Source organism: Hippoglossus hippoglossus, chromosome 17 (assembly GCF_009819705.1).
Source record: "Hippoglossus hippoglossus isolate fHipHip1 chromosome 17, fHipHip1.pri, whole genome shotgun sequence".
In the NCBI taxonomy this organism is placed as follows: Eukaryota; Metazoa; Chordata; class Actinopteri; order Pleuronectiformes; family Pleuronectidae; genus Hippoglossus; species Hippoglossus hippoglossus.
This window is the reverse complement of record NC_047167.1, coordinates 24,507,274-24,529,756: the sequence shown is the minus strand read 5'-3', so window position 1 is coordinate 24,529,756 and position 22,483 is coordinate 24,507,274. Positions and strand designations below refer to the sequence as shown.

Here is a 22,483-nt window from a genome sequence, read left to right as displayed (position 1 = left end):
CTCAAATTGCAGCTAATTCAAGCTGGACTCTTTCACTTAAATCTGGATTAGTTCAGCTACTTTGATGAGTGTGGTCTCGGAGTGAGCACGGGGGGGCGGTAGAGAGCTTCGCATTAATTCGCTGACTCGGTTAACGAGCCGGAAAGAGCCGAACGTCTTCGTGTGATTATCGAACATCGATCAGTTGGATAACTGATCGATCAGGAGAAGCATCGGGCCTCCAGCTGCCCGGTGATGGCGTCTGTCCCCCGCCAGGAGGCAGCACTGAGCTCCGCTGGCACGAGGGGAGCTGCACGAGCTGCACGAGCTAACGTCACGTTTGATTTAACGAGAAAAAACGAGTGAAAGTGAAAAAAGAGCAGCGGCGTCGTGTTGAGCTAAAGTGCGAAGCGATGAAAATGTGTTTGTGCTGTTTTCACATTAATTCTTGTTCTGAGTGTTTTCACTGTTGAGCCTCGTCGATGTGTTGGACCTGTGACGGGTGAAGCCGCAGCTCAGCGGGAGGAAGAGTCGCTGCTGCCCCACAAGCTTCACTGCGAGGCCGCCATGAATGTTCAGGAGACTCGGGGACCAACGAGCAGAAAACCAGAGAAATCTGTTTAAAATCACAACTTACTACTCACCTTCCGGTTCAGACAGAAACCCGGGTTCACGCTGCACACCACGGTGCTCGTTAGGATTATTTCAGGACTTTCAAAGTGTGTATTTTTCAGCCGTAAACCCCGGGGAGTCAGGTCGAAACGAATCCGACAAAAGGAGCGTCTAGTCCGGTATGAAACTCCGCCCAGCGCCGCAGGGGGAGGAACTCCGGGGGAAAACATGAGGACAAAGGCGGAGGATGAAACCAGAGACAGCGGCTAAGAGCCGGGGCCGGAGCCGGGGCAGACTCACAAACACCAAACAGCTTTTATTCCAAACATCAGCAGCTCCACACACATTTAACAGTCCGGCTCCAGATGCTCCACCGCCGCTCACACTCAGCACCGGGGCCCGGGGACCGGACAGGTGCGACCGGGGCCCGGGGGGGCGGGAGAGGAAGAACCAAAGTGTCCCAGCTGCTGCGCTCTCCCTCCCCGGCCTGTGGCTGCTGATCAGCGGCTCGGAGGCGACAGAGGGGCCGCATCCACATGACGGCCCTCCCGCTGACAGCGCACCGTCTGCCGGGTCTGAGCTCCCAGTCAGCGGTCCCCTCCCACACAGCCGGGGAGGGACAGAGCCAATCACCGATCAATCAATACATCCACCTGATCGATACACCTGTCCCCCGGAAGTGTCCACAGGTGTGTCTGTGGAGGGGCGGGGCTTTAATCCAGTTTAATTAATGAAATACATTTAATATAAACAGGATGTTTATTCAGTGTTTATTAATCATATGAACTTTGTCCAAAAAATTATAAAAACAAGAAGTGACGTGTGTTGCCCCCCCCCCCCCCCCCCCCCCCACACACACACACACACAGAGACTGTCAACAAACACAAAGCACCACGAGTCCCCAGAAGTCTGAAGGATGAAGATGAATTTAATTTAATTGTAACTGTATCAAAGTTACATCATGATTTATTTACATTTCGCTTATTAATTAAATTGTGTAAATGTTCAATTTGTGGGCTTGAAGTAAATAAATAAATTAAAACTAACGTCATGTGTTAAATCAGTTCCTGATCTTTTATTTTGAAGGACAAACCTTAAACATCCGGTGCATTCTCGGCTTCACGATGAGCTGGACAATGGACGATTAGTGCGCATGCGTCATGTTGCAGGATCAATCAATCAATCCATCAAATAATCAATCCATCAAATAATCAATCCATCAAATAATCAATCCATCAAATAATCAATCCATCGGTCAGTTTGTGTGAGTGTGTTAATGTGAAAATGAGCAGATCACCAGCAGGGGGCAGCATTGGTTCGCAGAGCGTCAGTGTGCTCAGAAGAAGAAGAAGAAGAAGCAGGAAGTGAGGGGACAGATTAGCCTGGTTAGCTTCAGGCTAACTGTGATGTGAGCGCCAGCAGCTGAACTGTGAGTTTGATTTAATCTTTATTTAAACTTGTTCATCTACAAACTGACTCTGACTGGACGGTCGTTAACCAGCTGTTAGCTGTTAGCATGTAGCTTAGCTAACTTCCTGTCCGGTTTGACAGTTAGCGCAGAGTTTGGTTCTGAAGTCATCAGTTTGGTTCAGCAGGTTCGATCCGACCCGGGTTAAAGTGGAGCTGTGACCCATAACCGGACTGATCCAAGAGCAGATAACCCGAGCCAGACCCGGAACAACACGAATTAGGCCCGAGTTGCTCTTTTTTGTTTGTTTGTATTTATCAAAGTCAGAATCCAAGACAATCAACATATCGACACAAAAATTCTTCTTCCTTTCAGTGACCACAGTGAATGCACTTTCTTTTGTGTTTTTTCTATAATTGGGCTCAAATTTGATTCATACCTCTTGCTTTGCTCTTTGGTAATAATTATTCCCAGATATGTAACTTGCTCTTTCACAGGAAAATCACATAAAGAGGGAGTGTCAGTCTTCTCCAGCCATCAATTCACATCTTCTTAAATTAAAGGTGAGGCCAGAGGCTTTGGACAAACCTTAATCAATTCTATGGAAAGACGAATTTGGGAAGCGTCCCTCAGCAAAAGTGTGCCATCTGCCAATTGACTAATGACGATGTCCGCATCCACAACTGAGATCCCTTATAAGTTGAGAGGCAATCAAAGACAAGTGTGATGAAATTGGGCACCCTTGTTTAATACCATGTGATATATAAAGTCTGAGGGATAAACCAGGTTTTAGTTGAATTAAACCAGAGTTAACCGTGAGCTCTACAATTAACCATGTCACACTTGCACAAGCTCAGGTAAACACGTTCACACCTGTGTCCAGTTATCACAGAACAATAAAGTTTCAAGATTTATTCAAAAACAACATGCACAGTTTCAAACTACTCACACAACAACTACACACACTGGAGAACAACTATTAGTGTGGACAACGTGGAGGTGAAGAACCTCCCCATCAATACTTACTACTGCTCCACATGTGGATTCATCCACCACTGAAAAGTGTCCCCGACAAAAGTTCCCTCCTGATTGTTTGAAACTGCAGCGATCAGCTGTTGTGAAATGATTCAGATGTGAGGTGTTATTAAAGATATATAACTTCAGTAGGAACCAATTAGCTCAGAGCCACAAACAAGGGGCATGTTTAAAAAATGGACAGACGGGTACAGGTGTGTTCCTTCTGTTCGAACAAGTGAAATCACTCATTCACTGACTCTACTTTATATATATATAAATGTGTGTGTGTATAGTGACTTCTTTACAGAGAGCTGAGCTCATCAGAAAAAGACAAAAACACTTTCAGCCACTGCTCTGATCATTTTCTCTGGTCGTTGTCGTCAGCTTATGACGAACAATAACGTCGGCCGGTGGAAAATACCATAATACATTTTAAATGTTCATTTTATTTTTCATGTTGAATAACCATCTTTAAATGTAGAAATAAGCGTTTTGCTCTGCTCGTATTTACATTTAAACGACCGGTCGGGCTGATGCTGCTCTCTCTCCTTTTGTTTCTCTGCTGCGAGCGCAATGCATGATGGTAGATATTGCTCGATTAGTGACCATCGGTTGAAGACTACTTTTCATGATGCATTGTGGGAAACAGTGAGTGCACTATAGGGTATAAAAACTTCACTAAACATTCTGACACAGCACAAGTGTGGTGTTGATGCTAAGCCCCGCCCCTTTTGTACAGGTGTGTAAACTGCGTTGACCCCAGCGGGCGTTGCCGGGGGCGATGGCTCTGATTGAAGGCGTAGGAGACGAAGTGACGCTGCTGTTTGGCTCCCTGCTGCTCCTCATGGTGCTGCTGCTCGCCTGGATCTCCACCCAGACCTCCGATCCCCCAGAGCATCTGTTCACCTCAGCCACAGACCCCGCCCCCTCACTGAGGACCGGCCCCATCCACCAAGACACGCCCCCCACTGCCAGCACCTCCTCTTCATCACCCTCCAGCTCTGTTAGTGACAGCTCTCTGACCGACGCTCCCACCGCCCCCCCTCAGGAAGAGAAGGACGAGGAGCGAGGAGATGGGAGGGGGGAGAGGCTGGAGGGGGGAGGCGATGGTGTGAGGAACAGAGGGGGAGGGGAGGAGTCTCCGCCCTCTCAGAGGAACATGGTCGTCAGACTGAAGTTTCTCAACGACACAGAGAGAACCGCTCAGGTCCAACCACAGGACACCATTGGATACATCAAACGGTAACTATGGCAAATGCTACTATTACTGTACTACCACTACTAAAACTTACTGTTATTACTCCTGAACTTAGACCTGAACTCGGACTCAGACCTGAACTCGGACTCAGACCTGGACTCAGACCTGGACTCAGACCTGAACTCAGACCTGGACTCAGACCTGAACTCAGACCTGGATTCAGACCTGGATTCAGACCTGGACTCAGACCTGAACTCAGACCTGGACTCAGACCTGGACTCAGACCTGGATTCAGACCTGGATTCAGACCTGAACTCAGACCTGAACTCAGACCTGAACTCAGACTCAGACCTGGACTCAGACCTGGACTCAGACCTGAACTCGGACCTGAACTCAGATCAGGACTCGGACCAGGACTCAGACCTGAACTCAGACCTGAACTCAGACCTGGATTCAGACCTGAACTCAGACCTGAACTCAGACCTGAACTCAGACCTGAACTCAGACCTGAACTCAGACCTGAACTCAGACTCAGACCTGGACTCAGACCTGGACTCAGACCTGGACTCAGACCTGGACTCAGACCTGAACTCGGACCTGAACTCAGATCAGGACTCGGACCAGGACTCAGACCTGGACTCAGACTCAGACCAGGACTCAGACTCAGACCTGGACTCAGACCCTTCTCTGGTTCCTTCACCTTTCTGGTTCTACACCGGTTGACTGATAGAACCCACCGTGTGATGTATCCCAGCACGCACTGCAACATGGTTGTGGCTCTCAGTGAGCTGGTAAAGTTACGTCACCTGATGTGTTGACCTCTGACCTTTCAGGACCTACTTTGCGGGTCAGGAGCAGCAGGTGCGGTTAATCTATCAGGGTCAGCTGCTTCAGGATGATGCTCAGACTCTGGCCTCTCTGAACCTCGTCCACAACTGCGTCCTGCACTGTCACATCTCCCAGCATGCCGGACGGGGGGCGGCGGGGGGGCCGCGGCCAGCTGATCAGGTGGCTGTGGCACTGAACGTAGGCAGCCTGATGGTCCCGCTGCTGGCTCTCATGCTGTCTGTGCTGTGGTACTGTCAGATCCAGTACCGGCAGTTCTTCACCGCCCCGGCCACCGCCTCACTGGTCGGAGTTACCATCTTCCTCAGCCTGGTTGCCTTCGGAGTGTACCGCCGCTAGCTGCTCTCTGATAGGCTGTTGTGATGATGTCAGCAGCCAGGTGTGGCGCACACTCGCATATGCTCTCTCTGCGACCTCTGACCTCAGAGCCCAACAGGACTCGAAGCTGCGGGAGGACACAGACGCTGAGAGAGCTAATGTTTGTTTTTGTTTCTGTTGCCATGGAGATGGAGTGTAAACAAGGACTTTAATTTTTTGGTTTTTTAATCTTGTTTGTGTAGGCTCTTTTACCTGTCTGTCTGCTCACCTGTCTGTCTGCTCACCTGTCTGTCTGCTCACCTGTCTGTCTGCTCACCTGTCTGTCTGCTCACCTGTCTGTCTGCTCACCTGTCTGTCTGCTCACCTGTCTGTCTGCTCACCTGTCTGTCTGCTCACCTGTCTGTCTGCTCACCTGTCTGTCTGCTCACCTGTCTGTCTGCTCACCTGTCTGTCTCATTAAAGCTTTTGAAGAGAGAAATCTATTAAACATTAATTTATCTTGTTGTCCTATCTTTTTTCCAGAGTGATGACATCACAGACACTGTGATGTCACAGTGATGACATCAGACACTCATTATATAATCTAAAAACAGCAGAATATATCTTAAAGAAGAAAAATTAAGTTGGCAACAAAAAAAAGAAGGAAATCATCAAAAGTCATTTACATGAATCAGTGTTGAGCTCAGACCAATCAGATCAGCTGCTCACTGTGACATCATTAGTCCAGGTTTATTGTGGGAGATTTATTTTATTTTATTTATCTCTGCAATGGCGACACCTGGAGGCCGCAGAGAGGGCGTAATGTTTTTGTCCCTCCGTATTGTGAAGACAATACAATCTTTGGTTTATTGCCGGGTGTTAAACAATGTCAAGGTCCCTTCAAACTTGTTCAACTAGTAACTTTCAACAGTACGATTTAAAGAACATCTTCATATTCATTACAAACGTTTTTACTCAAAGGTGAACTGATTACAAAGGTCAAAGGTCACAGTGATTTCATAGACAGAAACTGCACTGATTGGTGGAGACAAAGGACCACAGTTCGATGATTCAGGTGATTTAAATTAATTTAAAGAGTTTTGATTTTAGATCAGAGTTAATGATGAAAACATTGTTCACACAACACAGATCAATAAAGTATTTTATCAGTTTAATTAAAACAATTCAAAGCAGTGAGACGTCTCTGTCCTCCGACAGATAAAATAAACTGTCCTCGAGACAAAAGTTATGCTCATTTCAGTGATGATAAAAATGTTTAATAATTTTAAATGAGTGTCAGTTAAGTTACAATCAGTCGTTTTCACGACAAATCACCATGTTCACACATCGAGTTTGTTTGATCGTCACGGAAACTGAACACGTATATATTTTATTTCAATAACATCAATCCAACAAACAAAACCAAATAAATGAAAAGCACATTTTTTGAATTCATCATATACACAGGTAACACGTTTCCCTGCTTGTTATAATTCTGATATTTAGGACACTGTTAAACAAATTGAACAATATTAAAAGATCAAATGCAAAGTTTCAAATTTATTCCAACATTTTTACTTCAATCGTTCGGTTCTGACAAAAACATGAAGATCAGGTTATTCTTCTTCTTTGTTCGGTTTATTAACGGATGGCGACCTACGTCAGGAGCGTCACTTCCTACAACTCAATCTTCTTTTTCCGGTCTCTAGTCACCGTTCACATTTAAAGAGGAAGCGCTGTGATTGGTCAGTGTGTTGTTGAAGAACGTTGTCGTGATTGGTCAGTGGTGTGCTTGAGGACATCATGGCGGCGGCTGACCGCTCCGGTCTGTGTGTATATAGATATATATATGTGTATATACACACATATATATATATCTCTATAGATCTATAGAGATATATATATATGTGTGTAGAAGAAGACGACAACAACGTGTACTCACCGGAGTCTCGGAGACTCTTACACCAAGCTAATGCTAATGCTAAAGCTAACTGTGGAAGCTTTCTCTCTGACCAAAGGACTGGAACTTTGAGCTAAGCTAACATGCTAACATGCCGGTCCCTGGAGGATCTGCTCAGCTGGAGAACACGTGGAACATGGAGAACGTGTGGAACATGGAGAACGTGTGGAACATGTGGAACATGGAGAACATGGAGAACGTGTGGAACATGGAGAACGTGTGGAACATGGGGAACATGGAGAACGTGTGGAACATGGAGAACATGGGGAACATGGAGAACGTGTGGAACATGGAGAACACGTGGAACATGTGGAACATGGAGAACGTGTGGAACATGGAGAACACAGGTGAACTGAGCCTTTATTTAACAGAGAATTGAACAGATCTCATTACAAACACTTCAGGTCATTTCACTCAGTTAAGAAGGTTCCTAAGTAAAATGGACTATTTGAACACTTTGTTTCTCAAACAGGAAGTGAAATCTTCTGAAAAACGTCACCATCACATTGTAACCCAGAAACGATCAAACAAATTGATCCGCTCAGTCATCATTCAGTTATTCATTTGATCTATTCTAACTGGTGAGGAAAGGAGTTTCACTGCTTCCTAACTTATCTCCTTTTAAAGAGGAAACGTCCAGGAATAGTAGTTAGGAAAGGAGAGGATTTAGCGGTTAAGGAGAGGATTAAGTGGTTAGGAAACGATTTAGTGGTTAGGAAAGGTGAGGATTTAGTGGTTAGGAAACGATTTAGTGGTTAGGAAACGATTTAGTGGTGAGGAAAGGATTTAGTGGTTAGGAAACGATTAAGTGGTTAGGAAACGATTTAGTGGTGAGGAAACGATTTAGTGGTTAGGAAAGGCGAGGATTTAGTGGTTAGGAAACGATTTAGTGGTTAGGAAACGATTTAGTGGTGAGGAAAGGATTTAGTGGTTAGGAAACGATTTAGTGGTGAGGAGAGGATTTAGTGGTTAGGAAACGATTTAGTGGTGAGGAGAGGATTTAGTGGTGAGGAAAGGATTTAGTGGTTAGGAAACGATTTAGTGGTGAGGAAAGGATTTAGTGGTGAGGAAAGGATTTAGTGGTTAGGAAACGATTTAGTGGTGAGGAGAGGATTTTGACTTTCCGAATGCACCTTTTGACTTTTGACTAAAAATAAGTTGATTTAAATAAATCAGCTTTCTGTTGATTGGCTGATTAAAACAATTTAATGTTCAATGTTATTTTGTCCCCTCAGCAGGAAGCACAGACCTGGAGTCATTGTGTGGACCCCCCCCCCCCCAGGTAAGATCCTATGATCCCAGGGACAGCTGTGTTTCTACCTGTGGCTCAGGAAAGGAAGTGATGAGATAAAAGGCCGATTGAAGCCCCGCCCTCAGCAGGCTGTTCACAGGGGGCGGTGCCGTGACGAAACCGGACCGAAGCGTATTCTGATCCAGGGAGGGGGGGGGGCCCTACAGGTGAGTCTCTACCTGTTCATTAATGCTGCTGTCTGATTGGCTCTGACAGAGTGACCTCCATGACCCAATGAAGATGAAGCTGTGATGTCAGATCTCCGACTTGATGGTGAGTGTCATCAAACCGCGTCATGTGTGCATGTGATGACGTCATGGAGTGGGCAGGGCCCTGTCGCCTGGGAGATGATGTAAACAAAAGGCCGAATTGTAGCGCCCCTGCCAGGCAGTGTGTTCTCAGAGTGGGGGCGTCTTGACAAAGACTGACCGAAGCATTTGTCTGATCCCAGAACAGCTGACGGGCTCCGTTAGCTGGGCTCCTTTCATTTGCTGAAGAAAACAAAGGGTTGAAAGCTCCAGTAAAGAGACTTTGGTTTATTCAGTCTCAGTTTCGCAGCTTTTGATTAATGAAGCTCAGTAGAAACTGTAATACCTGGTTTCTCCTGTAGGTGTCTCTGCTCCTGGAGGCAGTGACCCACCGTCGCTGACGTCGCTCTGGTTTCAGTTGACGTTATAAAAACATTAAACTGCAGCAGAGAAGGATTCTAATTAATTTATTTAGAAACATTATTCAACATTTCTGTGAATGTGCTAGTGTTAGCCAGCGAGCTAATTTCCATCCTCGTGTGTTGATAACTCGTCACCACCTCTGGTTTAAGTAAAGCTTTAAAGTGTTGATTGGTTCAGACAGTGGAGGGTTTTACACTCTGTGTGTTTTTCTTTCTGTTGTCAACAAAGTTTCTTATTCAATGAATAATGAGCCTGAAACTATGATGGTGAAAATGTCCGGGACCTGTTGTGAAACATTCATGTGATATTTAATGTCATGTTTTGTCTGAGCATTGATTCACACTTAATTTGTCACATTGATTTTTTTTTTTTTTTTAAACCTAAAAAGAGATTAAATAAAATGAAACGTTCACATGATTAAAGATGATGTTCAGTGTGAAGAACACTTGGGCTGCGTTTGGAAAGTCCAAATCCTCTCCTTTCCTAACCACTTAATCCCCTCCTCTCCTAACCACTAAATCCTCTCCTTTCCTAACCGCTAAATCCTCTCCTTTCCTAAACGCTAAATCCTCTCCTTTCCTAACCGCTAAATCCTCTCCTTTCCTAAACGCTAAATCCTCTCCTAACCACTAAATCATCTCCTTTCCTAACCGCTCAATCTTCTCCTTTCCTAACCACTAAATCCTCTCCTTTCCTAACCACTTAATCCCCTCCTCTCCTAACCACTAAATCCTCTCCTTTCCTAACCGCTAAATCCTCTCCTTTCCTAAACGCTAAATCCTCTCCTAACCACTAAATCATCTCCTTTCCTAACCGCTCAATCTTCTCCTTTCCTAACCACTAAATCCTCTCCTTTCCTAACCACTTAATCCCCTCCTCTCCTAACCACTAAATCCTCTCCTTTCCTAACCGCTAAATCCTCTCCTTTCCTAAACGCTAAATCCTTTCCTAACCACTAAATCATCTCCTTTCCTAACCACTTAATCCCCTCCTCTCCTAACCACTAAATCCTCTCCTTTCCTAACCGCTAAATCCTCTCCTTTCCTAAACGCTAAATCCTCTCCTAACCACTAAATCATCTCCTTTCCTAACCACTCAATCTTCTCCTTTCCTAACCACTAAATCCTCTCCTTTCCTAAACGCTAAATCTTCTCCTTTCCTAACCACTTAATCCCCTCCTCTCCTAACCACTAAATCCTCTCCTTTCCTAACCACTTAATCTTCTCCTTTCCTAACCACTAAATCCTCTCCTTTCCTAAACACTAAATCCTCTCCTAACCACTAAATCCTCTCCTTTCCTAACCACTAAATCCTCTCCTTTCCTAACCACTAAATCCTCTCCTTTCCTAAACGCTAAATCCTCTCCTAACCACTAAATCATCTCCTTTCCTAACCACTCAATCTTCTCCTTTCCTAAATGCTAAATCCTCTCCTTTCCTAACCACTTAATCCCCTCCTCTCCTAACCACTAAATCCTCTCCTTTCCTAACCACTTAATCTTCTCCTTTCCTAACCACTAAATCCTCTCCTTTCCTAAACACTAAATCCTCTCCTAACCACTAAATCCTCTCCTTTCCTAACCACTTAATCCTCTCCTTTCCTAACTACTAAATCCTCTCCTTTCCTAAACGCTAAATCCTTTCCTATCCACTAAATCCTCTCATCTCCTTACCACTAAATCCTCCCCTTTCTTAACTACTAAATCATCTCCTTTCATAACCACTATTCTCTGACCCCGATTGGAATATATCACAGTGGTGAGGAAAGGAGAGGATTAAGTGGTTAGGAAAGGATTTAGTGGTGAGGAAAGGAGAGGATTTAGTGGTTAGGAAACGATTTAGTGGTGAGGAAAGGATTTAGTGGTTAGGAAACGATTTAGTGGTGAGGAGAGGAGAGGATTTTGACTTTCCGAATGCACCTTTTGACTTTTGACTAAAAATAAGTTGATTAAATAAATCAGCTTTCTGTTGATTGGCTGATTAAAACAATTTAATGTTCAATGTTATTTTGTCCCCTCAGCAGGAAGCACAGACCTGGAGTCATTGTGTGGACCCCCCCCCCCCCCAGGTAAGATCCTATGATCCCAGGGACAGCTGTGTTTCTACCTGTGGCTCAGGAAAGGAAGTGATGAGATAAAAGGCCGATTGAAGCCCCGCCCTCAGCAGGCTGTTCACAGGGGGCGGTGCCGTGACGAAACCGGACCGAAGCGTATTCTGATCCAGGGAGGGGGGGGGGGGCCTACAGGTGAGTCTCTACCTGTTCATTAATGCTGCTGTCTGATTGGCTCTGACAGAGTGACCTCCATGACCCAATGAAGATGAAGCTGTGATGTCAGATCTCTGACTTGATGGTGAGTGTCATCAAACCGCGTCATGTGTGCATGTGATGACGTCATGGAGTGGGCAGGGCCCTGTCGCCTGGGAGATGATGTAAACAAAAGGCCGAATTGTAGCGCCCCTGCCAGGCAGTGTGTTCTCAGAGTGGGGGCGTCTTGACAAAGACTGACCAAAGCATTTGTCTGATCCCAGAACAGCTGACGGGCTCCGTTAGCTGGGCTCCTTTCATTTGCTGAAGAAAACAAAGGGTTGAAAGCTCCAGTAAAGAGACTTTGGTTTATTCAGTCTCAGTTTCACAGCTTTTGATTAATGAAGCTCAGTAGAAACTGTAATACCTGGTTTCTCCTGTAGGTGTCTCTGCTCCTGGAGGCAGTGACCCACCGTCGCTGACGTCGCTCTGGTTTCAGTTGACGTTATAAAAACATTAAACTGCAGCAGAGAAGGATTCTAATTAATTTATTTAGAAACATTATTCAACATTTCTGTGAATGTGCTAGTGTTAGCCAGCGAGCTAATTTCCATCCTCGTGTGTTGATAACTCGTCACCACCTCTGGTTTAAGTAAAGCTTTAAAGTGTTGATTGGTTCAGACAGTGGAGGGTTTTACACTCTGTGTGTTTTTCTTTCTGTTGTCAACAAAGTTTCTTATTCAATGAATAATGAGCCTGAAACTATGATGGTGAAAATGTCCGGGACCTGTTGTGAAACATTCATGTGATATTTAATGTCATGTTTTGTCTGAGCATTGATTCACACTTAATTTGTCACATTGATTTTTTTTTTTTTTTAAACCTAAAAAGAGATTAAATAAAATGAAACGTTCACATGATTAAAGATGATGTTCAGTGTGAAGAACACTTGGGCTGCGTTTGGAAAGTCCAAATCCTCTCCTTTCCTAACCACTTAATCCCCTCCTCTCCTAACCACTAAATCCTCTCCTTTCCTAACCGCTAAATCCTCTCCTTTCCTAAACGCTAAATCCTCTCCTAACCACTAAATCATCTCCTTTCCTAACCGCTCAATCTTCTCCTTTCCTAACCACTAAATCCTCTCCTTTCCTAACCACTAAATCCTCTCCTCTCCTAACCACTTAATCCCCTCTCCTAACCACTAAATCCTCTCCTCTCCTAACCACTAAATCCTCTCCTTTCCTAACCACTTAATCCCCTCCTCTCCTAACCACTTAATCCCCTCCTCTCCTAACCACTAAATCCTCTCCTTTCCTAACCGCTAAATCCTCTCCTTTCCTAAACGCTAAATCCTCTCCTAACCACTAAATCATCTCATTTCCTAACCGCTCAATCTTCTCCTTTCCTAACCACTAAATCCTCTCCTTTCCTAACCACTTAATCCCCTCCTCTCCTAACCACTAAATCCTCTCCTTTCCTAACCACTAAATCCTCTCCTTTCCTAACCACTAAATCACTATATAGTCTATGCGCACGATGAGAGAGAGAGAGAGAGAGAGAGAGAGAGAGAGAGAGAGAGAGAGAGAGAGAGAGAGAGAGAGAGAGAGAGAGAGAGAGAGAGAGAGAGAGAGAGAGAGAGAGAGAGAGAGAGAGAGAGAGAGAGAGAGAGAGAGAGAGAGAGAGAGAGAGAGAGAGAGAGAGAGAGAGAGAGAGAGAGAGAGAGAGAGAGAGAGAGAGAGAGAGAGAGAGAGAGAGAGAGAGAGCTCATTTAACTACAGTAAATTAACAGTTGGCAAAAGTCTGAGAAAGGACAATTGAAATGCGGCAAGATTTCATATGTACTTATACAAAATGTGTTATGTTTTGTTCATTAGTGACTGCCCCAACAAACTAACGATTAATTTGTACAGCTGACTCTTATTTGTAGAAATTACTTTTTAAATATGCATGAGGGACATCATGAAGGAGGGGGGGGGGGGTGTATCTTTGTGAGGACCAGTTTGAGCATATAACCAACGGAGTGAGGACATTTTGGCCGGTCCTCCCTTTGTGATTCCCCCCCGTCATTTTAATGGACTGTTGGGGGGGGGTTAGGGAATGCATTACGTCAATGAATGTCCTCACTAAGAAGCTGTACAAACGTGTGTGTTACAGTCAGCGGCTCCTCCACAGGCTGCAGTGATGAACCGTGACCCGGAAGTGCACCGCTGCTGCAGCGCCTCAGTGTCCGGCTCTCCCCCTTCGGTCACCGGACCTGTGGACCGGAGCGTCTCGGCCTCTGGAGGAACCGGAGGGATGGAGCTCGACGCGGCTTCACCGGTAAAAAGAAGCGAGCGACCCGCTGCTCGTACTCCAACCGCAGGGTCCGACACGGGAGCTATTAGTGAGCTAACTGTGCTAAAGCTAACGGTGCTCGCCTCAGGCTGACCGAAGACAGATTATGTCATTGATGACGTCACAGTTATACAAATTCTAAATATTCTGTAAAAAAGAAATTAAGAGTTAAAACCAGAACTGAACCGGTTTCAACCAGAGCTGATCCGGTTTAAACCAGAACAGATCCGGTTAAAACCAGAACTGAACCGCTTTCTACCAGAACTGAACCGGTTTAAACCAGAGCTGATCCGGTTAAAACCAGAGCTGATCTGTTTTAAACCAGAACTGAACCAGTTTAAAGCAGAGCTGAAACAGATCAGTAAGATGAAGCAGGACCAGTTTGGCAAACTGAACTGACTTGATTTGAGCTGTCGCATTTGCAGTTGATGAGTTTTTGTTTTTTCTCTAGGACTCAGCTGAAGAGTTTGGAAACGTTCAAATCAAAATGGAGCCAGACGGAGACGTGGAGATCCAGTCGTATCCTGTCCTGAAGAATCTGTTCGTCAAACTGACGGACTGTAGGATGTGGCTGGAGGGGCGGGACTTCCTGTCTCTGGGTAACTAACCCTCAAACAGCCGAGGTTTATAGTAAGACATTTACAGTCGTGGTGTTGAAATGATATTGATCACTCAGGCTGCAGCTGACCGGTTTGAATACTCCAAGATACTGATAGTTTATAAAAAGTATTTGTCTTAATTAATCGTTGCACCTTTTATAACTTGCGTCTTCTTCTTGAAGGAGCAGTAATTGACTTCTGACCTTTCCAACAGACCATCACCCTCAGCTCTGTAACCAGAGAGCGAGCCAGCACTGCTCAATGATTACCGGCAGGAAGATGGTCTACTGCTCCGAGTGTACCAAAGGCTTCTATAATAAGTCTCACCTGGAGGCTCACCTGAGGATCCACGGAGGACTGAAACCCAATGAGTGCTGGCAGTGTGGGAAAACCTACCCGACCCTGATGAGCCTCGTCATCCATCAGCACATCCACAATCGCAAGGAACCGTACCAGTGCTCGTACTGTGACCAGACCTTCGCTCTGAAGAGGGACTGGAAGACCCACCACAGGACACACTCCGGGACCAAACCCTTCAAATGCTGGTTCTGTGGGGACGGCTTCGACGAGCGGCAAGAGCTCACCGAGCACCTGGAGGTGCACAAGGGGGAGAAGTGTTATCGCTGCAAAGTCTGTGACAAGATGTTTGTCTCCTACCAGGGCTTCAACTTCCACCGCAAATCGCACAAGAACCAGAAGCTGCTGTCCTGCCCCAAGTGCATGAAGACATTCAGCAACCCTCAGAGTCTGAAGCTCCATCAGGTGACTCACTCCAAAAGGAAACCACATAAATGCCCCACGTGTGGAAAAGGCTTCAAGCTGCAGAGCGGCCTGCACTGCCACCAGAGGACCCATGAGGACCTCAGGGCCTATCACTGCACCGAGTGCGGCAAATGTTTCTCCAGCCTGCAGGGTCTGAAACTGCACAACCGCACACACACTGGACTGAAGCCCTACAAGTGCACTGAGTGTGGGAAGAGGTTCACCCAGTCCCCCCACCTCAAGTCTCACATGGTCACACATACTGGAGAGCGGCCGTTCCTCTGCACCACCTGCGGCAAGAGATTCACTCAGTCGTCTCACCTGAAGTCCCATATCACTCTGTTCCACGTGGGCGAGAAGCCGTTCACCTGTGACGACTGCGGAAAGAGCTTCACCATTGCCCACTACTTGAAGATGCACAGGCTGAGCCACACCAAAGAAAAGCTGTATCAGTGCTCGTACTGCGAGAAGTCCTTCTCCTACCACAACTCCTGGAGGGCCCATGAGAGGATCCACACCGGCGAGCGCCCGTTCACCTGCCAGGACTGTGGCCAGAGCTTCATCACGTCAGGCTCGCTGCTGAGCCACCAGAGATCCAAACACACCGGAGAGAAAAACCACTATTGCATCACCTGCGGAGAGTTCTTCTTCACCAGCTCGCTGCTGCGGGTCCACCAGCTCGACCACACCGGCGAGCGGCCGCACGCCTGCATCTGTGGCAAGACCTTTAAAACTAAAGGAGTGCTGCGCTACCACCTGAAGAGGTTCACCGACCACAGACCGACTGAGTGAAGGGCTGTTTGGAAAATACATCTGTATTCCTAAAAACACAAATGACGCAGGTCTGAGACTGAGCGGAGAGACGGGTGCATGCAGGTGTAATACAACTGGATGTTAGTTACTGTAGTTTGCCAGCAGGTGGCGCTGCAGCAGTGACAGATCATGAAGATGCTTTAAAACACTGATAATTGTAGTTTTTTTATGAATCTGCAGTTTAATTGACTCCTTTTCAAAATAAAAGCAGCTGAATTGAACCAGGCAGTGATGTCAATGGCATCAATGTGTTTCAGTCTCTTTAAAAAATAAAACACAATTTTACATTCACTGGTTTTTCTTTTGTTGATCTTTGAATCCAAAGCTGCTTTTACAATTTATTTCACTTTTTTTTTCTTCCTGAAATTAGTGAATAAGATGATCATTAAAAGAACTGTTCATAAAAACATGGCAAAAAAGGTTTGTCCTCATACTGATGCATGTTTACTGGTGATCACTTTGTAATCGTTTAAAAACAGAACATTTTTATTTAGTGTCATCGAACATGAAATGAATGTTTCACCACATCTCAAAGAAACAAAGAATCTGCAGCTGCAGAAACACGTCTGAACACACTGCACATGTGAACATCAGGTTAAGATGAGAAAAACTTGATATTAAAGGATCCAGCAATCATATTTTATTTGTATAGCCCATATTCACAAATCCCAGTTTGTCTCATGGTCTTTAACAAGGTGAGACGTCTTCTGTTCTTCACCCTCAACAAGAGTCAAACTACTAAAACCTTTAACAGGTAAAGAAGGTAGAAACCTCAGAGACACATGTGAGGATCCGTCTCCCAGGACGGACACAAGTGAACAGATGTCCCGTGGAACAGAGAACATCAGAGAGATCAGAGTATTTACAGCTTTGATAAGAATAAACACTTTGTAGCTGAAGGTCAATGAACTGATGGATTATTGTCAGTAATGGTCGAGTATCTGAGGAGACGTATTATATATCAAGAAGACTTGTGATCATAGTCCACGATCATTGTCCACTGCCGCAGCTTCAGTTGCGTCCCTGTCCTGGACCAGGGACCTGTTACTCTGGACTTGTTGGTCCAGATTCTGGACTGGAGACTTTTTAATGACACCAGTTGCTTTGTTTCTCAGAGTTGAACCCATGATTCATTTTAAGGCTGTTGATGCCTCCATACAAAAACACATCCATCTGTGTCATCCTGTTGTCTTTCACAATAAAAGCTCAAACCTGTACAGAGGATGTTGGCATTTTCTTCAGCGTCTGAATCCAGGATCAGAACGTGAACAGAAACTGGTTGATGAAATAAAACTTGTCTCAGCATGAAGACCATGAAGATAAATATGATTTTGAATGAATATAACCAATAGACGACAATAAATGAGTGAATGTAATGAAATAATGACAGAAGATCCTGGAGGATTTTTTTTTAATGATTATTCTTAAATATTTTCATTCATCGAAAAGAAAAACATCTTTGTCACTAAACTAAAACTGTTGTGTATAAAATCCGAAGAATTTATAATAGTCGTTTCTCCGCTGCTTTTAATTTGAAGGCAACGAGGGACACCTCGTGACGTCCGGTCGCCTTGACGTCATCAGTGAAGATGGCGGCCTCCTGTGTGCGTCGTGCTGTGGTTCTGACCCTGATCAGGTCCAGATGCTCAGCAGCTGGAGGCAGGTGAGTGAGAGTCAGACCCACGACCTGAATGACGTCATCCAACATTCTACAGTGTTTCAGTTAACGTGTTACCGTGTATAAGTTAATGTTGTCATAGAAACAATATAAATGATATAATAAAAAAGTTGAATCAGATATTTGTAAAAAATAAAAGCATCACTGAAGAAAATACATATATATATAATATACTGATGCACTTCTCCTCTTGTTCGGTGGCCTCTTCGGCTCAATTGGAAAAACATGAAAAGATGGTTTCAAGCCACTGAATTTACATTTGTAAATGTTCTATTTACAGCAGCAGCTCTGTGGCAGGAAAACGCTCGGCCTTCTGGGTAAACATAAAACACGTTGAGAGCAGAGGAGGAGGAGGAAGAGGAGGAAGAGGAGGAGCAGCTCTGTGGGCAACAGTCGGTAAAAAATAATTTACACCAAATTCCATAAATCTGCTGATTTTGCACTTTTCAATTATTTTGCATAAAGTGTGTGATTGTGTGTGTATGTGTGATTGTGTGTGTGATTGTGTCTGTGTGTGTCTGTGTGTGTGTGTCTGTGTGTGTGTGTGTGTCTGTGTCTGTGTGTGTGTCTGTGTGTCTGTGTGTGTGTGTGTGTGTAGCTTTCTCTCTGTTCAGTTCTGATGAAGACAAACGAGATGAAGCTCAGAGGAAAGACGATGAGATGATTCTGCTACTGAAGAAAGCCAAGGTACAGTCAAACCGTAGTTTCAGTAGAATTGTTAGTACCGCAGCTATAGTATTAGTATTATGAGTATCAGTAGTATTGTAATTATGAACAGTAGTAGAAGTGGTAGTGTTAGTGTGAGCAGTAGTAGTGTTGTTTGTACTGCAGTAGTATCAGTAGTATTGTTAGTACTGCAATAATAGTGGTAGTTGTATTAGTATCAGCAGTAGTATATTTATTATGAGTAGTAGTAGTGGTAGTATTGCAGGAGTAGCAGTAGTATTGCAGTAGTAGCAGTATTATTGCAGGAGTTGCAGTATTATTGAAGCAGTAGCAGTAGTATTGCATCAGCAGTAGTAGTAGTAGTATTGCAGTAGTATTGCATCAGCAGTAGTAGTAGTAGTAGTATTGAAGGAGTAGCAGTAGTATTGCAGTAGTAGTATTGCAGGAGTAGCAGTAGTATTGCATTAGTAGTAGTAGTATTGCAGTAGTATTGCATCAGTAGTAGTAGTATTGCAGTAGTATTGCAGTAGTAGTAGTAGTATTGCAGGAGTAGCAGTAGTTAAGGTGTTTGTGTGTCTTTCAGCTCAGTGTGTATCGGGGTCAGCTTCAAGCAGCTTCAGGTTTCCTCCATCAGGCCGTCGCTCTCGCTCATCAGACCGGAAACAAGCAGGCCGTCATCTACACCTACAGCCTGGTAACACCTGCTGGCCACACCCACACCCGGCCACACCCATGCCTGGCCACACCCACATGTGACTCTGGCAACATCCGTATCTGACCACACCCACTTCTGAATATGTACTATGGGCTGTAAACCTGCAGGTGTGACCTTTGACCTCGTCTTAAGATGCTCTGTGTTTCCTCAGATGGCGAACCTGGCCTACGTGCAGGGTCAGCTGGACAATGTGAGTAACATCCAATCACAGGCTAGCTCCTCCTCTTATACCTGTAATAGCAGTGACATCACAGTGACGTCACTGTGATGTCACAGTGACGTCACTGTGATGTCACTGTGACATCACAGTGACATCACAGTGACGTCACTGTGATGTCACAGTGATGTCTGTCGTCTCATATCGTCAAATCTCTTCTTTGTCTCAGGCAGAAAAACTGTTCAAAGCAGCGATGAGCTTCATGTTGTCAGGAGGAACGCCACAGGTGTGTCTCTGTGTGTGTGTGTGTAGGTGTGCCACTGTGTGTGTGTGTCTCTGTGTGTGTGTGTCTCTGTGTGTGTGTCTCTGTGTGTGTGTGTCTCTGTGTGTGTGTGTGTAGGTGTGCCACTGTGTGTGTGTCTCTGTGTGTGTGTGTCTCTGTGTGTGTGTGTGCGTGTCTCTGTGTGTGTGCCACTGTGTGTGTGTCTCTGTGTGTGTGTGTCTCTGTGTGTGTGTGTGTCTCTGTGTGTGTGTGTGTCTCTGTGTGTGTGTGTGTGTGTGTGTGCCACTGTGTGTGTGTCTCTGTGTGTGTGTGTGTCTCTGTGTGTGTGTGTCTCTGTGTGTGTCTTTGTGTGTGTGTCTCTGTGTGTGTGTGTGCCACTGTGTGTGTGTCTCTGTGTGTGTGTGTCTCTCTGTGTGTGTGTGTGTGCCACTGTGTGTGTGTCTCTGTGTGTGTGTGTGTCTCTGTGTGTGTGTGTGTGTCTCTGTGTGTGTCTCTGTGTGTGTGTGTGTGGCACTGTGTGTGTCTCTGTGTGTGTGTGTCTCTGTGTGTGTGTGTGTGTGTGTGTGTGTGTGTGTGTGTGTGTGTGTCTCTGTGTGTGTGTGTCTGTGTGTGTGTCTCTGTGTGTGTGTGTGTGTTTCTCTGTGTGTGTGTCTCTGTGTGTGTGTGTGTCTGTGTGTGTGTGTGTGTGTGTCTCTGTGTGTGTGTCTCTCTCTGTGTGTGTGTGTGTGTGTGTGTGTGTGTGTGTGCGTGTGTCTGTGTGTTTGTGTTTCTCTGTGTGTGTGTGTTTCTGTGTGTATGTGTGTCTCTGTGTGTTTGTCTCTGTGTGTCTGTGTGTGTGTTTCTCTGTGTGTGTGTCTGTGTGTGTGTCTGTGTGTGTGATTCTCTGTGTGTGTGTGTGTGTGTGTGTGTGTGTGTCTGTGTGTGTGTCTGTGTGTGTGTTTCTCTGTGTGTGTGTGTGTGTGTGTCTGTGTGTGTGTCTGTGTGTGTGTTTCTCTGCGTGTGTGTGTGTGTCTGTGTGTGTGTGTCTGTGTGTGTGATTCTCTGTGTGTGTGTGTGTGTGTGTGTGTCTGTGTGTGTGTCTGTGTGTGTGTTTCTCTGTGTGTGTGTGTGTGTGTCTGTGTGTGTGTCTGTGTGTGTGTTTCTCTGTGTGTGTGTGTGTGTCTCTGTGTGTGTGTGTGTTTCTCTGCGTGTGTGTGTCTCTGTGTGTGTGTGCTCTTTGATCTTCACTCTTCCTGTCTGTTACCAGGACGACAATGCCTTCATCGAGATGTCTTTGAAGCTCGCCTCCATCTACGCTGAGCAGAATAAGTACGAACTAACTTGTTGAGTTAACTCAGCTGTTCTTCTGGATATGATCTATGATCTAGATTCCTCTGAATCTAGATCTTTCAGAAACTCATCAGAGGAGCTCAAAGGATCTAATCCTGCTTCATAGTTCAGGGCCTTGGCCTCTTGGTTAGTTGGTTTGTTACTTTGTGTATTTGTTTGTTGTGTTGTTGCAGGGCGGAGCTTGCTGAACATGGCTTCAGGTTCTGTTCAGAGTCTCTAGAGGCCAAACTGCAGAAAACCATCGACCTGAAAGCAGAGGAACAGACAGGTGAGACAGAGACTACAGAGAAACTTAGTGATCAGTGAATAAAGCTCAGTCCCATGTGAGGATCCTCTCCCAGGACACAAGTCCAACAGACGCTGATGGAACTGAACACATCAACACAACAACAGGATTCACTACATGAGAAGAACCAGTTTGTAACTTCATGTTTAAAGTGTTTATACATAATGTCTGATGGAGATGAAGGAGCAGAGGAACTGAGGACTTCCTCTCAGTGATGGTAGAAGATGTGAGGAGACATGTTGTGTATCAAGAAGTCTGGTTGTGATCATAGTCCTCGATCAGGATCTATCACTTTATTCACGTTATCAAGAGTTTTCACATTCTTAACGTGAGTAATGTTAACACTTTTCATATTATTCACACGATTGACATATTCCCATTATTCAAGTTTAAAAAATGTTTCACGTAATTAGCATTTTTCAAATTATTAGATTTTAATATTTTTCACGTTAGTGTGATTAATGTTATTTCTTTTATTAAGACCTTTTACCTTGTTGACATTATTAACGCTACTCACATGATAAACAAACTTTTCACATTATTCATGTTATTAACTTTATTCCCTTTATTCATATTATTAAGACTTTTCATGTTCTAAACATTTTTCACATTATCGATGTTATGTCCTGACTGATGCTATTCGTCGTCTGCAGAGGAGGAGGAGGCGCTGAGAAAAGAGACCCGCCTTCTCCTCGGACTCTGTCTGGACTCTCGAGCTCGATACCGAGCATCAACGTGGCGCCTGGACCAGGCCAGGCAGGACTATGAGTACGCACTGACAATCTGCCGCCAGGAGCAGGGAGAGACACACCCACAGGTAGAGACACACCCACAGGGAGAGACACACCCACAGGGAGAGACACACCCACAGGGAGAGACACACCCACAGGTAGAGACACACCCACAGGGAGAGACACACCCACAGGGAGAGACACACCCACAGGGAGAGACACACCCACAGGTAGAGACACACCCACAGGTAGAGACACACCCACAGGGAGAGACACACCCACAGGTAGAGACACACCCACAGGGAGAGACACACCCACAGGGAGAGACACACCCACAGGTAGAGACACACCCACAGGTAGAGACACACCCACAGGTAGAGACACACCCACAGGTAGAGACACACCCACAGGTAGAGACACACCCACAGGTAGAGACACACCCACAGGTAGAGACACACCCACAGGGAGAGACACACCCACAGGTAGAGACACACCCACAGGGAGAGACACACCCACAGGGAGAGACACACCCACAGGTAGAGACACACCCACAGGGAGAGACACACCCACAGGTAGAGACACACCCACAGGGAGAGACACACCCAC

The 22,483-nt window shown here is 45.4% G+C and overlaps 4 protein-coding genes across 12 annotated transcripts in view; 3 read left to right on the top strand and 1 right to left on the bottom strand.

Moving 5' to 3' along the window:
* Positions 1 to 1,168, bottom strand: part of ubtfl (upstream binding transcription factor, like) — an 11,404-nt gene extending 10,236 nt beyond the window's left edge. For 2 of the 6 annotated variants that reach the window (XM_034612829.1, XM_034612828.1), the window contains exon 1: positions 624 to 854. In XM_034612829.1, the coding sequence (XP_034468720.1) occupies positions 624 to 821 (198 nt within the window). In that variant the 5' untranslated portion in view covers positions 822 to 854. Of the gene's footprint in view, positions 1 to 623 lie in introns of all 6 variants that reach the window. The other 4 variants (XM_034612826.1, XM_034612827.1, XM_034612832.1 and 1 more) reach the window with 3 other exon arrangements.
* Positions 1,169 to 1,890: 722 nt separating this feature from the next.
* Positions 1,891 to 5,880, top strand: tmub1 (transmembrane and ubiquitin-like domain containing 1). 2 transcript variants are annotated; one of them, XM_034612901.1, is made up of 4 exons: positions 1,965 to 2,021; positions 2,498 to 2,563; positions 3,757 to 4,259; positions 5,049 to 5,880. In XM_034612901.1, the coding sequence occupies exons 3-4, from the start codon at positions 3,799 to 3,801 to the stop codon at positions 5,398 to 5,400; spliced, it is 813 nt and encodes a 270-aa protein (XP_034468792.1). In that variant the 5' UTR covers positions 1,965 to 2,021; positions 2,498 to 2,563; positions 3,757 to 3,798; the 3' UTR covers positions 5,401 to 5,880. The 2 variants fall into 2 exon arrangements, with proteins under 2 accessions (XP_034468791.1, XP_034468792.1); XM_034612900.1 differs by lacking the exon at positions 2,498 to 2,563 and having other exon boundaries at positions 1,891 to 2,021.
* A 5,732-nt stretch (positions 5,881 to 11,612) lies between these two features.
* On the top strand, positions 11,613 to 16,298 carry LOC117777843 (oocyte zinc finger protein XlCOF6-like). Its single transcript, XM_034612865.1, has 4 exons — positions 11,613 to 11,630; positions 13,697 to 13,843; positions 14,310 to 14,457; positions 14,672 to 16,298. Exons 1-4 carry the CDS (start codon positions 11,628 to 11,630, stop codon positions 16,009 to 16,011), a joined length of 1,638 nt encoding a protein of 545 aa, XP_034468756.1. The 5' UTR covers positions 11,613 to 11,627; the 3' UTR covers positions 16,012 to 16,298.
* Positions 16,299 to 17,566: 1,268 nt separating this feature from the next.
* Positions 17,567 to 22,483, top strand: part of ttc19 (tetratricopeptide repeat domain 19) — a 5,597-nt gene continuing 680 nt past the window's right edge. The window contains exons 1-9 of one of the 3 annotated variants that reach the window (XM_034612883.1): positions 17,567 to 17,695; positions 17,991 to 18,106; positions 18,309 to 18,397; positions 18,960 to 19,070; positions 19,243 to 19,281; positions 19,478 to 19,534; positions 20,778 to 20,839; positions 21,034 to 21,128; positions 21,800 to 21,963. In XM_034612883.1, the coding sequence (XP_034468774.1) occupies positions 17,622 to 17,695; positions 17,991 to 18,106; positions 18,309 to 18,397; positions 18,960 to 19,070; positions 19,243 to 19,281; positions 19,478 to 19,534; positions 20,778 to 20,839; positions 21,034 to 21,128; positions 21,800 to 21,963 (807 nt within the window). In that variant the 5' untranslated portion in view covers positions 17,567 to 17,621. The remainder of the gene's footprint in view (positions 17,696 to 17,990; positions 18,107 to 18,308; positions 18,398 to 18,959; positions 19,071 to 19,242; positions 19,282 to 19,477; positions 19,535 to 20,777; positions 20,840 to 21,033; positions 21,129 to 21,799; positions 21,964 to 22,483) is intronic. The other 2 variants (XM_034612884.1, XM_034612885.1) reach the window with 2 other exon arrangements.

Bases quoted from the DNA above. Each gene is read 5' to 3' on its own strand.
- tmub1 (XM_034612900.1), top strand. From the start codon at position 3,799: ATGGCTCTGATTGAAGGCGTAGGAGACGAAGTGACGCTGCTGTTTGGC. The intron at 4,260-5,048 runs GTAACTATGGCA...CTGACCTTTCAG, and splicing joins ACCATTGGATACATCAAACG to GACCTACTTTGCGGGTCAGG.
- LOC117777843 (XM_034612865.1), top strand. The intron at 13,844-14,309 runs GTAAAAAGAAGC...TTTTTTCTCTAG, and splicing joins AGCTCGACGCGGCTTCACCG to GACTCAGCTGAAGAGTTTGG. The intron at 14,458-14,671 runs GTAACTAACCCT...CCTTTCCAACAG, and splicing joins GCGGGACTTCCTGTCTCTGG to ACCATCACCCTCAGCTCTGT.